The sequence below is a fragment of the Hemitrygon akajei genome, unplaced genomic scaffold, assembly GCF_048418815.1.
Source record: "Hemitrygon akajei unplaced genomic scaffold, sHemAka1.3 Scf000111, whole genome shotgun sequence".
NCBI classification, from domain to species: domain Eukaryota; kingdom Metazoa; phylum Chordata; class Chondrichthyes; order Myliobatiformes; family Dasyatidae; genus Hemitrygon; species Hemitrygon akajei.
Window position 1 is genome coordinate 1,365,325 of NW_027331997.1, and position 16,579 is coordinate 1,381,903.

Sequence of the window (16,579 nt, forward strand, 5' to 3'; positions counted from 1 at the left end):
TGACTGACCTGCTCACCTCCGGGTACCCTCCATCAACAAGCTCCTTCCTCAGTCACCGTCTGTGAGATTATATAAAAATACAATTACTGTAGAACGATCTGTCAGACAGCTCCTGTACCCCTCCACCTCTGACCATGCTGTGCTGGTTAAAACTCTCTCTCCCTTTGCAAACACCGGCTGTCCCACTAAATCCGAACCATCTGTGCAACCCCGTGTCCTCCTCTGATGCAAAGGTCACTGACCTCCCCCCTCCCCTCCCGCTTCCCAATCTGCAGTCGCAGCCCATGGGCTCCCAGACTCTGGGGCTTTGTAACAAACACAATGTTAACAGCAACATTACACAGTAATTAACATGAACAGAGAATTGCTGCTTCCTGAAAGGACACGCCAACTGACTCATCCAATTGCCCAGATTCTCCCCAGTTAACAACTTATTTTGTCCCGGGACCTCTCTTCCTCGGGTTACAGAACGTCCGATCATCACTCTGCTCCCACACCCCTCAGCCGACCACTCACCCCACACTAATACATCCACCTATCAGCTCTATCCACACACACAGACAGATCCCCTTCGTTCCAAGCATCCTTCCGGCTCGGGGAACCACAACTTACCGATCCCACAGGGTTCGGGCGCAAAGCTAAAACCGGGACTGCGGGACTGGAGAGCCCGGAGCTCCCAGACGTCCGGCAGAGCTCGATCCCAGGCCTTTCCCTCTGCAGCCGAACCCGATTTACACAACCCCGGGATCAGCCCCTTACTCACCGCTGCCCGAATAGGAGAAACGCCGCGCCTGCGTTTAGCAGGAGGTACTCCGAAGCAAGACCGGTGGACAGAGGTCTGCACAGCCCCACCAGTGGCCCGAGGCGGAGGGGCACCGGAGAGGTAAATCACAAATAATACGTACACAACGCTGTAAGTACTCAGCATCCGTGAGAAAAGAGTAGCCAACGTTTCGGGCCGAGACCCTTCATCAGGAATGGGGGGGGAAGAGAGGGCCGAAGCCCAGTAATAGAGATAGGGGAGGGGGAAGGGCTAGAGGCGCCAGGTGGAGAACCAATCAGAGGAAAGATAAAGGGGGGTGGGGATAAGCATGGAAGAACTGTGGAGATAAAGGAGCAGAAAGTTGAAAGGGGAGAGAGGCAGAGAGGGTCCTGGGATAGGGAGAGGGGGAGGGAATTAACTGAAATTGGAGAATTCAATGTTCATAGCACCAGGCTGGAGGCTACCCTGACAGTAGATGAGGTGTTGCTCCTCCAACCTGAGTTTGGCGTCATCATGGCAGTAGAGGAGGACATGTATGGACATATCTAGATGGGAATGAGAGGCCGAGTTGAAGTGGGTGGCAACCGGGAGGTCCTGTCTATTAGGACGGATGGAGCGGAGGTGCTCGAAGAAGCGATCCCCCAATGTCCATACATGGCCTCCTCTACTGCCAGCATGAGGCCAAACTCAGGTTGGAGGAGCAACCTGGCACCTCTAGACCTTCCCCCTCCCCTATCTCTATTACTGGGCTTCGTGTACGTATTCTTTGATCCACAGCATCTGCAGTTGTATTTTTGTGGTAAATCACAAACACGACAAAGTCTGCAGATGCTGGAAATTCAGAGCAACACAAACAAAATTCCGGCGGAACTCAGCAGGCCGGGCAGCATCTATCGGAAAGAGTCAATAGTCGACGTTTCCAGTTGAACCCTCCTTCAGGACTGAGATGGAATGGGGGAAATATCTGAATAAAATCGGGGCGGGCGAGGAAATGTCTCGCTGGAAGGTGACAGGTGAAGCCAGGTAGGTGGGAAAGCTCCAGAGCAGAAGAAAATAGAGTCTAATAGGAGAGGAGAGTGGAGAATAGGAGAAAGGGATGGAGCAGTGGACCCAGAGAGAAGTGATAAGCAGCAGAGTGGACGTGAAAAGTCAGAGAGGAAGAGAGGGAGTGGGAGGGAGGGGTGTGAGGGAGATTTGTTCACCAGAAGGCGAAATCGATATTCATGTTATCAGGTTGGGGGTGGGGGTACATAGACGAAATATGAGGTAGTGATCCTGGACCCTGAAGGTGGCCTCATCTTGACACAAGATGGGCTGACACGTCGGAACGGGAATGGGAATCGGAATGAAAATGTTTGGACACCGGGAAGTCCCGCTCGGAGCGGATAGTTCAAAGGTTAATTTATTATCAAAGCAGGTATCCATAAACAACTGAGTTTTTTTCTTCTCCTGTTACGTATTCAGGCAACAATAATTATAGATGAGTTAGACGAAGGGTTTTATAACGAATAACACGTTTATTAAACACTGATAACAAACCCCCTCAAAAGTAAACAAACTCAAACAATGAGCCGAGTTCAGCTGCTGGCAGCTGATCAAACAGTTCTTAATAGCGTTGCAGTTCCAAACAGTCTTTAAAGCAGTATTGAAAAGAACACAGTTGTTTAAAGCGATATGCTGAAAGAAAACAGTTCTTTAGAACAATATGCCGACAGTTCAAAAGCTCACGGTACTTTTAAAAGGAGAGACTTTTTAAAGCGATTTTAAATTCTCTTCCACGTCGATGTCCTTCGATTCCCAGCGTCGAACTCCCACGTCGAATTTTATTAAATATAACGGTTAAAGGTACTGACCTCTTCCACACTATTCTCAAATCCTTTCTGGTCAACCCAGGGATTAACACTGAGAATAATCAACGAAATCCTTTCGAATGAGGATCACACAAGATCGAAATCAATCCATCGAAAATCGATTTTTCTCGATCTCCATTTTCCAAACTTCTCTTCACTCTCCATTAGCAAAGAAACCGTTGGCTCTGACCTTTCAAACTTCAGGCATTATATAAAACTTCATTTTTGACTAAACTGCGTCATCACATTAAATCACGCAGCAACATGAAGTCATCTTGGCAAATCCAGCCACGAACTGCCCCACCTGACAGGGTGGGTCTCCCTTTTATACTCTGTAGAAAAAAACCTGTCACATGACCTCTACTGGCGGGAAAATGACATCACTCCACCATTACCTCATGTCCAGTATAACTTCAACCCCAGTCACGTGACAAGAGTACCACCGTCACGTGTCACGGGTACGTAACACCTCCCTCCAAAAAAAACATTTTTGGTCCGACAAGAACAAAGATTTTTAACAATTACTTACAAAAAAACCCCCCAAAAAAACAAAGGTATAAATTATATAACATACACAATATACAATACAGTAGGAGTCTTACAATAAAAAAAACCACTCCAAAAAAAAACATTGTACATTCAACATCGAGATAGACAATCAGCAACCACATTATCTTTACCTTTAATATGAGTTATCACAATATTGTACTCTTGTAACATCAAACTCCAATTTAACAATCTTCTGTTTTTGTTTTTCATCTTACTCAGAAAAACTAACGGATTATGATCAGTGTAAACAATAAGTGGTTTTTGAGTTGTACCAACATATACCTCAAAATATTCCAAAGCTAAAACAAGAGATAACAATTCTTTCTCTATTGTTGAATAGTTTCTTTGATGCTTATTAAATTTCTTAGAAAAGTATGCTACCGGATGATCAACCTCATCACCCTCATTCCTTTGCATCAATACTGCTCCCGCAGCTTCATCACTAGCATCCACAGCTAATGAAAACGGTTTTTCAAAGTCAGGTGCCTTAAGCACAGGTTGTTCACATATCATTGTGTTCAATTTTTCAAATGCTTCCTGGCAAAGCACCGTCCACACAAACTTCACATTCTTCTGTAGAAGGTTAGTTAATGGAAGGGCAACATTAGCAAAATTCTTACAAAATTTTCGATAATATCCTACCATTCCCAAAAACCTTCTGAGAGTTTTTTTTCCCCGTCGGAGTGGGAATTTCTAAAATTGCCTGAACTTTTGCCTGAACAGGAGCTACCTTACCTTGACCCACAACATAACCAAGGTAAGTCACAGTAGCATGTCCAAATTCACTCTTGGCTAAATTAATAGTCAAGTTAGCTTTTGAAAGCTTTTCAAACAATTTCTCCACCGCAATAATGTGTGCTTCCCAAGTATCATTTCCTGTCACTAAATCATCAATATAAGCATCAGTATCTTTCAAACCCTGAATCACAGAATTAATCATCCTCTGAAAAGTACCTGGGGCATTCTTCATCCCAAATGGAAGAACATTATACTCATATAACCCAGATGGAGTTACAAATGCAGAAATCTCTCTACCTCTATCCGTTAATGGAACACACCAATACCCTTTCAATAAATCAATCTTTGTAAGGAACTTTGCTTTTCCAACTTTATCTACACAATCATCTACTCTAGGAATTGGATATGCATCTGTTTTCGTTACAGCATTCACCTTCCTATAGTCCGTACAAAACCTAATACTACCATCAGGTTTTGGCACCATAACACATGGCGAACTCCAATTCGAGTTAGAATGTCTAATAATATCATTCTCTAACATGTATTCAATTTCTTTCTCAGCAAGTTCACATTTTTCCATGTTCATCCTATATGCATGTTGTTTAATAGGTTTGGCATCTCCAACATCTACATCATGTGAAGCTATAGTAGTCCTTCTCGGAACATCTGGAAACAAATCCTTATACTTAAAAATCAATTCATTCATCTGTTGTTTCTGCTCTAGCTGTAAATGTGCTAATTTCTCATCCATATTTTCCAAAATAGTCGAATTAGGTAACCTAACAGAAACAATGTTAGATTTAGAATGAAAGTCAGATGAATCATCTATCATGTTCCGAGTTAAATCCAACTCATTCTCACTAACCACAACAGTCACAGTATCAGATTGTTTCTCAAAATATGGTTTAATCATATTTATGTGGCAAAGTTGTGTTGACCTTCTACGATCTGGAGTTTTTATTACATAATCCACATCATTGATTCTAGACACAATTTCATAAGGTCCATGAAATCTAGCTTGTAAAGGATTTGTCTGCACTGGGAAAAAAACCAACACCTTATCTCCAGGCTTAAACATCCTCATCCTAGCTTCCTTATCATACCAAGTTTTCATCTTCTCCTGAGCCAACTTTAAATTTTCCTTGGCTAAGTCACAAGCTTTATGTAACCTGTCCTCAAATTTCAAAACATAGTCCAACAAATTAGTATGCACTTCCTTACTAATCCACTGTTCCTTCAATAAAGCTAAAGGTCCTCTAACTCTATGTCCAAACACAAGTTCAAATGGACTAAAACCTAAAGATTCCTGTACCGATTCCCTTACTGCAAATAAAAGTAAGTTTATACTCTCATCCCAGTCACTTTCATTCTCCACACAATATGTCCTAATCATATTCTTGAGAGTAGAATGAAACCTCTCCAAGGCACCTTGCGATTCTGGATGGTATGCAGACGAAATGATTTGCTTAGCTCCCAATTTATAAACTATCTGTTGAAACAATCCAGACATAAAATTACTACCTTGATCAGTTTGTATTTCCTTAGGCAATCCAAAATAAGTCAAGAATTTTATAAGAGCCTTCGTCACAGTTTTAGCTTTTATATTCCTAAGTGGTACTGCCTCTGGAAACCTAGACGAAGTACACATGATAGTCAACAAATACTGATAACCAGTTTTTGTCTTTGGTAATGGACCAACACAATCTACAATAACTTTAGAAAACGGTTCACCAAATGCTGGAATAGGTTGGAATGGAGCTACTGGTGTAACCTGATTTGGTTTACCCACAATTTGACAAGTATGGCACATCTTACAAAACATCGCCACATCTTTTCTTAGACCAGGCCAGTAAAAATGTTTTAAAATCTTGTCCACAGTTTTCCTTACCCCTTGATGTCCACCTAAAGGCACACTATGAGCAAAAGTCAAAATCTCATTCCGATAAACTTTAGGAACAACCACCTGATAAACAACATTCCATTCCTCACTTGCAGGAATTGTAGGCGACCTCCACTTCCTCATCAACACTCCTTTTTCCAAGTAATATCCTACTGACACCTTCTCAATTTCACTACCTAGTAAAGCTTGTTCCCTTAATTTTATAATCTCAGGATCTCTATTCTGCTCTGCTATCATCTCCTTCCGAGACAGAGATAAATCTTCATAGTCAGACTTACTCCCAGAACCTTGTTCAAACAACGAAGGTAAGAAAGTCTCTGACACATCCTCAAAACTCAAATCCTGAGTTGAACAGTCATGAGTAACAACCTCATTCTGCACATCAATTTTTTTAGCCATAGCTCTAGTCACAACACAAGAAGAATCTGTGTTAGAATTCACCTCTGGTTCCTCTGACTCCATTGTCAAATGCACTTCAGGAAAAACTTGTCCACCTGCCAAGTCATTACCTAACAATAAAGAAATACCCTTCACAGGTAAGCTATGCTGTAATCCTACTTTAACAAATCCTGTAACTAACCCTGACTTTAAATTTACTTTATGTAAATGTACAGGCATAAAATCACTTCCAACACCTCTTATGTAATTTACCTCACCAGTATCACTCTCTTCATTAAACTTCAACACACTATCCAACATCAGTGATTGAGAAGCTCCAGTATCCCTAAGAATTTTTATTGGCACCAAAGTAGATCCTTCTTTCAAGGATACAAACCCTTCAGTTATAAAGTGATCATATCCCTTTCTAACTTGGTCAGACTCTAACAAATCCTCATTTGTGTTTACCAAACCCTGTAACTTTACAGGTGCTTCAGTATGTTGCACACAAGCATCTGGAACTGCTTCCTTCTCTTTCTTTTTCAATTTGAAACAGTTAGCTATTACATGGCCAGGCTTCTTACAATAGTTACAAATAAGACCAAACTGTCTTTCCTTCACAGGTTTTCCTTCCTCCTTACCTTTCTCATTAACCTCTGATTTAATTTCTGATTTACCTTGAGTCTCCATATTATTTTTCCTCTTAAAAATTCTACCCTGAGGAAATTTATTCTTATGGATTAAAACATACTCATCAGCTAATCTAGCACAGTCCTGCAATTTATCAGTATCCCTCTCATTTAAGTAGGTCCTTACTTCAACAGGAATGCTTCTTTTAAATTCCTCCATCAAAATCAGCTCTTTCAAAGTCTCATAGTCCTCATTTACATTTTTAGAAGAAACCCATCTCTCAAAACACATAGCTTTATCATAGGCAAATTCCACATAAGTCTTTTCCACAGACTTTTTCAAACTCCTGAATCTTTCCCTATAAGCTTCTGGGACTAATTCGTTCGCTTTGAGAATATTTTCTTTCACAATATCATAATCTAATGCTTGCGCAGCAGTTAAAGCTGTGTAAACTTGCTGTGCCTTGCCTTTGATTACACTCTGTAATAACACTGACCATTTATCTTTCGGCCAGTCTGACATCCGAGCAATAGTTTCAAAATGTTGAAAATATCTTTCCACTTTTGTTTCACTAAATGGAGGGACCAATTTAATTTCTTGGCTAGCAACAAACGGTTTTTTAGAATCAGCAGACTGTTTCTCAGACCTTAATTTCTCCATTGCATATTCAAAATCTCTTTGCTTTTGTTCAATTTCCAATTTACACCTTTCTAACATCATTTGTTCGATTTGCAACTGCATCTCCAGATTACTTATTGGAAACGATTCTAAAATCGATTCTTCAAAAGCACACGAAGCCACATAGTGAGACGCGATTTTTCTCTGTATTACAGCTTTTGATGTAGTTGGCAAAATCCCTTTAAGATGCAACCTATTCGCAATTTCAGAGACTTCAGTTTTTTTCGCCTTCGCTAACAAATCCGCGACTGGCGAATCCAGAAACTCATCAATATTCATCGTTGCCGCATACCACTCACAAGCCAATCAAAAAAAAGGATCGAGCAATCCCCGTTACCAAAACACCGACTCACAATTCAAAAAGCATTTTAAACTCAAACAATTCAATCCCGGACGTAGCCCCCATATTTATGTTACGTATTCAGGCAACAATAATTATAGATGAGTTCGACGAAGGGTTTTATAACGAATAACACGTTTATTAAACACTGATAACAAACCCCCTTCAAAAGTAAACAAACTCAAACAATGAGCCGAGTTCAGCTGCTGGCAGCTGATCAAACAGTTCTTAATAGCGTTGCAGTCCCAAACAGTCTTTAAAGCAGTATTGAAAAGAACACAGTTGTTTAAAGCGATATGCTGAAAGAAAACAGTTCTTTAGAACGATATGCCGACAGTTCAAAAGCTCACGGTACTTTTAAAAGGAGAGACTTTTTAAAGCGATTTTAAATTCTCTTCCACGTCGATGTCCTTCAATTCCCAGCGTCGAACTCCCACGTCGAATTTTATTAAATATAACGGTTAAAGGTACTGACCTCTTCCACACTATTCTCAAATCCTTTCTGGTCAACCCAGGGATTAACACTGAGAATAATCAACGAAATCCTTTCGAATGAGGATCACACAAGGTCGAAATCAATCCATCGAAAATCGATTTTTCTCGATCTCCATTTTCCAAACTTCTCTTCACTCTCCATTAGCAAAGAAACCGTTGGCTCTGACCTTTCAAACTTCAGGCATTATATAAAACTTCATTTTTAACTAAACTGCGTCATCACATTAAATCACGCAGCAACATGAAGTCATCTTGGCAAATCCAGCCACGAACTGCCCCACCTGACAGGGTGGGTCTCCCTTTTATACTCTGTAGAAAAAAACCTGTCACATGACCTCTACTGGCGGGAAAATGACATCACTCCACCATTACCTCATGTCCAGTATAACTTCAACCCCAGTCACGTGACAAGGGTACCACCGTCACGTGTCACGGGTACGTAACACTCCAAAGAACCACGAAACTAAGAAAGAGCATGAAAGTCGTTCAGAGAGAAAAATCAAACTCCAACCCCACCCACCCCCCCCGCATAAAAAACTAACGGCATCCTGATCATCAACTCCCAAAACCCACCCCTCTGCACAAAAGGGAACAATAATATCGAACCCCGATAAAAAAAACTCTCCTCCCGCACAACTGCGGAGGAGCCGGTGTCACCAGTGTAGAGGCGGCCGCATCGGGAGCAGCGGACACAACGGGCGACCCCGGAAGATTCACAGGTGAAGTGTCGCCTCACCTGGAAGGATGTTTGTACAATGGAGAGAGATCGACCGTCCGGCCCTTTCACTGTGACACCCCGAACTCCACATCAAATCCGTCCAAACGAATCTGGGTGAACTTCAATGACTAATAAATATAATCCTCTCAGCTATCAGCTGTCTGAATGATTCCCTGACTCTGAGAGGAAGGGGTATCTATGGTCCACACTGTGAGGGTGTTGAGTTTACCAGGAGACAAAGACTGCAGGGACGAGAGGTTTTCTGATGACTAATACACTGTGTGTGGACCCCGCTGGCAATTCCGGTGTTGTGACCCGAATCGAGATAAACACCACGCTGCCCACTCCACCAACAACACGGCACAGCCGGACACATAACAGGGGACTTTACATCCCACAACACTGGATTCAGTGATGAAACCCGTGATTAATGTTGTTGTCCCACTGAAAACTCCATTAAGGTGCTTTTAAATGCCCGCGCTCCCCCACAGGTGACGTCACAAAGCTCCCCTCACGTGCCTGACGTCACATCTGGGCTCCCCACACCGGGATCTGTCCTCACGTGCGCGATGTCTTACGTCGCCCATGTGCTGCTGTGCTCGACACAGTGAAATAGTGACAGGGGTGGGAGGTGAGTGGTTGTGGCAACACGGGGCTGCAGAAGATGGAAATTAATTCCATAGAGGATGAACAAAGAGGTTAGAGAGTATTTGTTATAGAGAGTGCAATGAAGATTCACCTGACTGATCCCTGGGGTGGTGGGGTCATCATATGAAGAAAGATCAAATGTGACAACCCTTTCATTTAGAGAATCGAGGACTGAGAGGTGAACATATTGAAATGCACAACATCATTACCGGCTGAACCAGGGATGGACTGTCTGGGACTGAGATGAGGGGAAATGTCTCCACTCCAAGGGCGGTGAATGGAAAGAAACATGTGGATAAGAGCAGCCGCCATCTTGTTGATGGTTACAGGAGCCGAATGGCCACCTCCTGCTGTTTCTCACTTGATGTTTCAGTGTTCCTGTCGACTGAGTCCGGAGGAATGTGAACAGAAATTAGTGTTTATAAACACAGAACTGATTTAAATGAAACGTGAACATTTCCTGTTTGGGTCTGAATTATGTTTTGGACCTGGATGGGAATTGAGCCGGTGACTCTGTGACCTGGAGGTGGAGGGAAAGGGATCAGGGAAGATATGGTGTGGAAAAAGAATCATGTATCTGGGGTAAATATGGAATAATGTGGGGAATGCGGTGGATGGGTCGGGCAGTGTGTGAAGGGTGGGAAACGGAGTCAACGGTTCAGGTGGGAGACCCTCCACCCGTCACCTGATCCCGTTTCCTGTTCATGTTTTTCTGCAGATCTGCAGCATCTGCGGGTCACTGCTCTACGTGGACGTGCAGCTTCATCTTTCCCCGTTCAGACAAGTCAGTGAGATCCAGGTCTGTCACGTCCTCTCGTTGTGGGTTGACAATGTTTCTTTTCTGCAATATTTTCTGCATGTTTCATTCCACTGTTTTGAGGTGCTAAAGTGCAGCCGATATTTCTGGGTGTCTGACCCGTTTTTGTGAGAATTTAGCCTTTTCTATTTATCTGCGCTTCTCATAAATGTGTAAAGTTTAGTTCAGCTTCACTTCAGAATTTCCAAAGCAACACCCAGTAAGTCAAATAGTTCCACACAATTAAGATATTTTATTATATCTTTAATTTTTTTCTATTTTTGTACTATATATATGTATATTCTTATTTTAAATCACAATTGTTAAAAAACTATTGTTATGAATTAGGTTCTACTACTACCGCAGGGACAACAAATTTCATGACACATGCCGGTACTATTAAACCTGATTCTGATATTGATATGGGATACCCACTACCGGTCACCTGATCCCAGTTACCGCAGATTGTAATGTGAGATTGAAGCATTTTCCATTTATTTGCTTTCCACAGAAATGACAACAGTTCAGTTTCCTTCTGTGGTTCCAGAGCAGAAGCTCAGTCTGTCTAATATTTCCACAATTAAAATGGGAAATTTGTTTATCATCATCATGTACTGAGCTACAGTGGAAATCTTTCCTGATGTACCATCGACACAGACAGATACATTACAACAGTATATTGAGCTGATATACGACAAAACAATAAAAGCATTAAGGCTGCAGAGAAAGTGCAGTGCAGATAGACATATGGTGCAGGGTCACGTCGAGTTACATTATGAGGTTGAGTCCATTTTATCATTCATTTGGCTTATAACTGCAGACAGGAAGCCATCCTTTAGCCTGGTGTCACGCACTTTTGTATCTCTTCCCCGATGGGGGAGCGGGTTTACAGCAAAAATGTCCAGGTAATGAGGTTCTTTGAGTACATGGCCAGCTTTTCCAAGGGAGGGGAAGTGTAGGAAGAGTCCATGGAGTGGAGGCTTGTTTCTCTGATGTTCTCTGCTCTCCAAAGTTCTCTGCAGTTCCTTACAGTCATGGGCAGAGCAGTAGCCATACAAATGCGTGAAGTATCGACAAGGAGCTCAAAGACCTCGGCCTTCATCCTGTCTTGTGTAGCTGGATCCTGGACTTACTGTCAGATCCCCAGCAGGTATTAAGGGTGGGCTCCATCTCCTCTGTCTCTCTGACCCTCAGCACACATAACCCATAGGGTTGTCTCTTTGGCCCTGTCTTTTACTCTTTGTGCACCCATGACTTGTGTTGCCACCCACAGCTCCAATCTGCTATTTAAATTTGCTGACAGCACTACATTGATTGGCCTAACGCGAAATACTGATAACAATCAATCAAATGCCTTCTGACAAGGCTCGGTCCAAACAAACTTTTCACCCTTCTTCAGGAGATTGGTCAAAGGAAGAACAATAGCGGCAAAGTTCTTACAGAACTTACGATAATATCCATCCATTCCCAGAAACCTTCTAACAGCCTTCTTAGCAGTCAGAATAGGAACTTGAGAAATTGCCTGGACTTTTGCCCGAACAGGAGCCAACTTGCTTTGACCAACATCAGAGCCAAGACAGGTCACACTGGCATGGCCAAATTCACTCTTAGCCAAGTTAACTGTAAGGTTGTCCTAGGAAAACCTGTCAAATAGCTTTTCTACTGCAGAGATATGCTCTTCCCAAGTGCCACTCCCTGTAACTAAGTCATCAATATAGGTATCTGTGTGTTCTAACTCTTGAATTACAAAATCAATCATTCTCTGGGATGTTCCTGGAGCATTTTTGTATTAAGATATTGTATTCACACAAACCAGATGGAGTCACAAATGCAGAAATTTCTCTACCTCTGTCCGTCAATGGAACACACCAATACCCTTTCAACAGATCAATCTTTGTAAGAAATTAGCTTTTCCAGCCTTATCGATGCAATCATCCACCCTAGGGATAGGATAGGCATCTGTTTTTGTTACTGCATTTACCTTTCTATAATCAGTGCAAAATCTAACATGACCATCAGGTTTGGGCACAATAATGCAGGGTGACTCCAATCTCATTTTGAAGGCCTAATAATACCATTCTCCAGCATATACTCAATTCCCTGGTCAGCCAATTTACACTTTTCTACATTCATGCGATATGGGTGTTATTTAATCAGTTTGGCTTGACCAACATCTACATCATGTACTGCGACTGTGGTTTGCTTGGGAAGATCGGGAAATAAATATTTAAACTTCAGAATTAATTCCTTCAGCTGTTGTTGCTTTGGCTGCAAATGAGACAACTTGTTAGCAATGTTTTCTGGAACAACCGAGTTCATTAGCCTAACTGGGACCATGTTTGGCTTGTGACAAGTCTCAGACGATTCAATAGTTTCATTCTCAGGGTTGCCAGCTTCATTTGTTTTGACAAAAACACACACAGATGGTACCTGCTGTCAAAAAAGGCTTTATCATATTTATGTGTACCACCTGTGTTAGTTCAAGTCAGTTGGGTGTTTTACTAACATAATTCACATCATTAGTTTGGGAGACTATTTCATACGGTCTATTGAATTTCGCCTGAAGTGGATTTGTCAACATAAGGCAAGCAGCTTATCTCCCACCTGGTATTTTCATTCGCAAGCCCGCTTATCAAACCAACACTTCATTTTTTCTGGAGAAATCTTTAAGTTTTGTCTCGCTAGACTACAGGCTTGGTGTAGTTTATTTTTGAACTTCAAATCATAGTCTAACGAGTTAACATCAATCCACCGTTCCTTTTAACAAGGTCAAAGGTCACTCTGCAACCAAATACAAGTTCAAATGGAGTAAAGCCCAGTGATTCCTGTACTGACTCTCTTTCTGTGGACAAAAGCAAATGTATTCCTTCATCCCAGTCTTTTCCATTTTCAACACAATATGTCTTAATCATTGTTTTGAGGGTAGAATGAAATCTATCTAAAGCCCCTTGTGATTCTGTATGGTACGCAGATGATGCAATTTGTTTTGCTCCCAGTTCAGAAATTGCCTGCTGGAATAATCCAGATGTAAAATTACATCCTTGATCAGACTGGATTTCTTTAGGCAAATCGAATAAAGTGAAAATCTTGGTGAGAGCCTTCGCCACAGTTTTAGCTTTAATATTTCTGAGAGGTATTGCCTCTGGGAATCTGGATGCAGTAAACATAATAGTTAGCAGATACTGATGGCCAGCTTTAGTCTTCGGCAATGGGCCAAAACAATCCACTATAACATTGGAAAAGGGTTCACCGAATGCAGGTACAGGCCACTGGGGTGAGCTCATTAGGTTTACCCACAACTTGACAAGTGCCTTTTGGAAACTCTTATTCAGGGTAAACGTAACTTTATGAGTTAAAGCAAACTGATCTGTTAATCTAGCAGATTCCTGCATAGTGGCAGCATCATTTCCATCTAAATGACTTTATGTCATAAGGGACGCACCCTCTGAATTCTTCAATTAAAACCAACTCTTTCAAGCTGTTAAAATCATCATTTACATGTTCAGATGTGCACCAGCGGTCAATACACACAAATTTCTCATAAGCAAATTCCGTATGTCTGGTTCACAGATTTCTTCAAATTTCTAAACTTTTGCCTGTCTGCTTCTGGGACCAACTCGTAAGCTTTGAGCACAGCCTGTTTCACTATGTCATAATGTGTGGTGCGTGGCCATGTGGTTAAGGTGTTGAACTAGCGATCTGAAAGTCATAAGTTCGAGCCTGAGCCGAGGCAGCGTGTGTGTCCTTGAGCAAAGCACTGAACCACACACTGCTCCTGCACATTTATAGCCCAGTGGCGATGATTGGGGCAGCATAAATAAATAAATAATAAGCTGCTTCAGCAACTGTCAAAGCAGAATAGGCTTGCTAAGCCTCCCTCTTAATTACAGTTTATAAGAGAATTTTCTTTCTGCTTTTCTGCCTCTCCGCCTCTCCAGCCTGAAACTGCCTCTGCCTTTTCGGAGCCTCCATCTTTAATTTTTCTAACTTGTACTGGAACTCAAGCTCACTAGGTTTACTTTCAAGAAACACCCCCAACTCCTCCACTTTAAATACACCCTCAGATACATAATGTTCAGCTATTATCCTCTGCATCTGTGGCCTCCTCATTGTCAATTTCACCTTAGCAAGTATTAACGTTTTAGCAATACTCAACAACTCAATCCTTCTGGTGTCCTCTAATGCCTGAGAGGTTCACACTTCCAGATATCTATCAACATCCATTGCTGCTGATTTTCCACACACAAATAAATCAAAAGGGATTTCCCCAATGAAATCGATATTAAATCAATCCTTAAATTTGTTCATATCCCAGAAGCAGGCCCCATTTTGTTACAAACCGTAACGCTTTAGAAACGATCCAGCAGCAACAGACTACTCCCAATGGCCACACATTTTAATTCCACGTCCCATTCCCATTCTGATATGTCTATCCATGGCCTCCTCTACTGTCAAAATTAATCCAAACTCAGGTTGGAGGAACAACACCTTATATACCGGCTGGGTAGCCTCCAACCTGATGGGATGAATATTGACTTCGCTAACTTCCGTTAATGCCCCTCTTCAACTTCTTACCCCATCACTGACATATTTAATTGTTTGCCTGTTTTCCATGTCTCTCTGGTGCTTCCCCCCCACCTTTCTTTATCCAGAGGCCTCCTGTCCAATGATCCTTTCCTATCTCCAGCTCTGTATCACTTTTGCCAATCACATTCCCAGCTCTTAGCTTCATCCCACCCCCTCCGGTCTTCTCCTATCATTTCGCATTTCACCCTCCCCCCACTACTTTCAAATCTCTTAGTATCTTTCCGTTCAGTTAGTCCTGACGAAGGGTCTCAGCCTGAAATGTCGACAGTTCTTCTCCTTATAGATGCTGCCTGGCCTGCTGAGTTTCACCAGTATTTTGTGTGTGTTGTTTGAATTTCCAGCATCTGCAGATTTCCTCGTGAGTGTTATGTGTATAAATATAACTCTCAAACTATTGAGCTCAGGGGTAACAAGGCTTGGAGTCTTGAGATGGTAAAGTATGAAAGTTCAGTTCAACCACAGAATAGGTGATGAGAGAGATATTTGTAATCCAGGGTAAATGTTGAGAGAAGGCAATTATGTCATATTCCACAGGTTCCATGGTGGTAAAAAGAGACCAACAGTCGCTGTAGATTTTATCTGTCATCCTTCCAAATCCACATAGTAATTATCACCCGAAGTGACTTGTCATAAGGGGTATCGTCTTCAAATGAATTACCACACCACAGCCAGGCAAGGGTTGACACATGTGGTCTCCGCAGGATACCCCAAATCAGATCCACTCCTATGGATCAAATGAGGTGACAACCACACATTCGATGTACGGTGAATCGATAATTAGCCCACCCTTGTGGGCAAAGGAAAGTACCAAACAGTGACCCTTGGCCACTAGTTCCCTGGTTTCGATTCTTCCATTTTTCCTCCTTCGTCTCCGTCTGACTCTGAGTCTGTGGATTTGCCTTCTTAATCTCTCTCTCTTAAAATGACAGTCTACAGCAAACAAAACCTAGGGATTCATAACAATGGCCACTCCCCATTGTGAGCTGACAGGTGTGCCACTAGGTGGAATGACTGAGTGAATCCTTTCCCACATTGTCAGCAGGTGAACGGCTTCTCCCCAGTGTGAACTCGCTGATGTTTCTGTAGGTGGGATGACTGAGTGAATCCCTTCCCACATTCTGAGCAGGTGAATGGCCTCTCCCCAGTGTGAACTCGCTGGTGTCTCTGTTGGTTAGCTAACCGAGTGAATCCCTTCCCACAGACTGAGCAGGTGAATGGCTTCTCCCCAGTGTGAACTCGCTGATGTACCAGTAGGGTAGATGACTGAGTGAATCCCTTCCCACAGACTGAGCAGGTGAATGGCCTCTCCCCAGTGTGAACTCGCAGGTGATTCTGTAGGTGGGGTATGTGAGTGAATCCCTTCCCACAGACTGAGCAGGTGAATGGCTTCTCCCCAGTGTGAACTCGCTCATGTACCAGTAGGGTAGATGACTGAGTGAATCCCTTCCCACAGACTGAGCAGGTGAATGGCCTCTCCCCAGTGTGAACTCGCTGGTGATTCCGTAGGGT

General features: G+C 42.5%; 1 protein-coding gene and 1 pseudogene across 1 annotated transcript in view; one reads left to right on the forward strand and one right to left on the reverse strand.

Moving 5' to 3' along the window:
• The window catches only part of LOC140723378 (uncharacterized), a 425,409-nt pseudogene that overhangs the window by 388,201 nt on the left and 20,629 nt on the right, over nucleotides 1-16,579 (reverse strand).
• LOC140723394 (uncharacterized) overlaps nucleotides 1-16,579 on the forward strand; it is a 175,092-nt gene that overhangs the window by 116,205 nt on the left and 42,308 nt on the right. Inside the window, 1 exon segment of the mRNA XM_073037976.1 lies at nucleotides 624-883. Within this exon segment, the coding sequence (XP_072894077.1) occupies nucleotides 624-883 (260 nt within the window).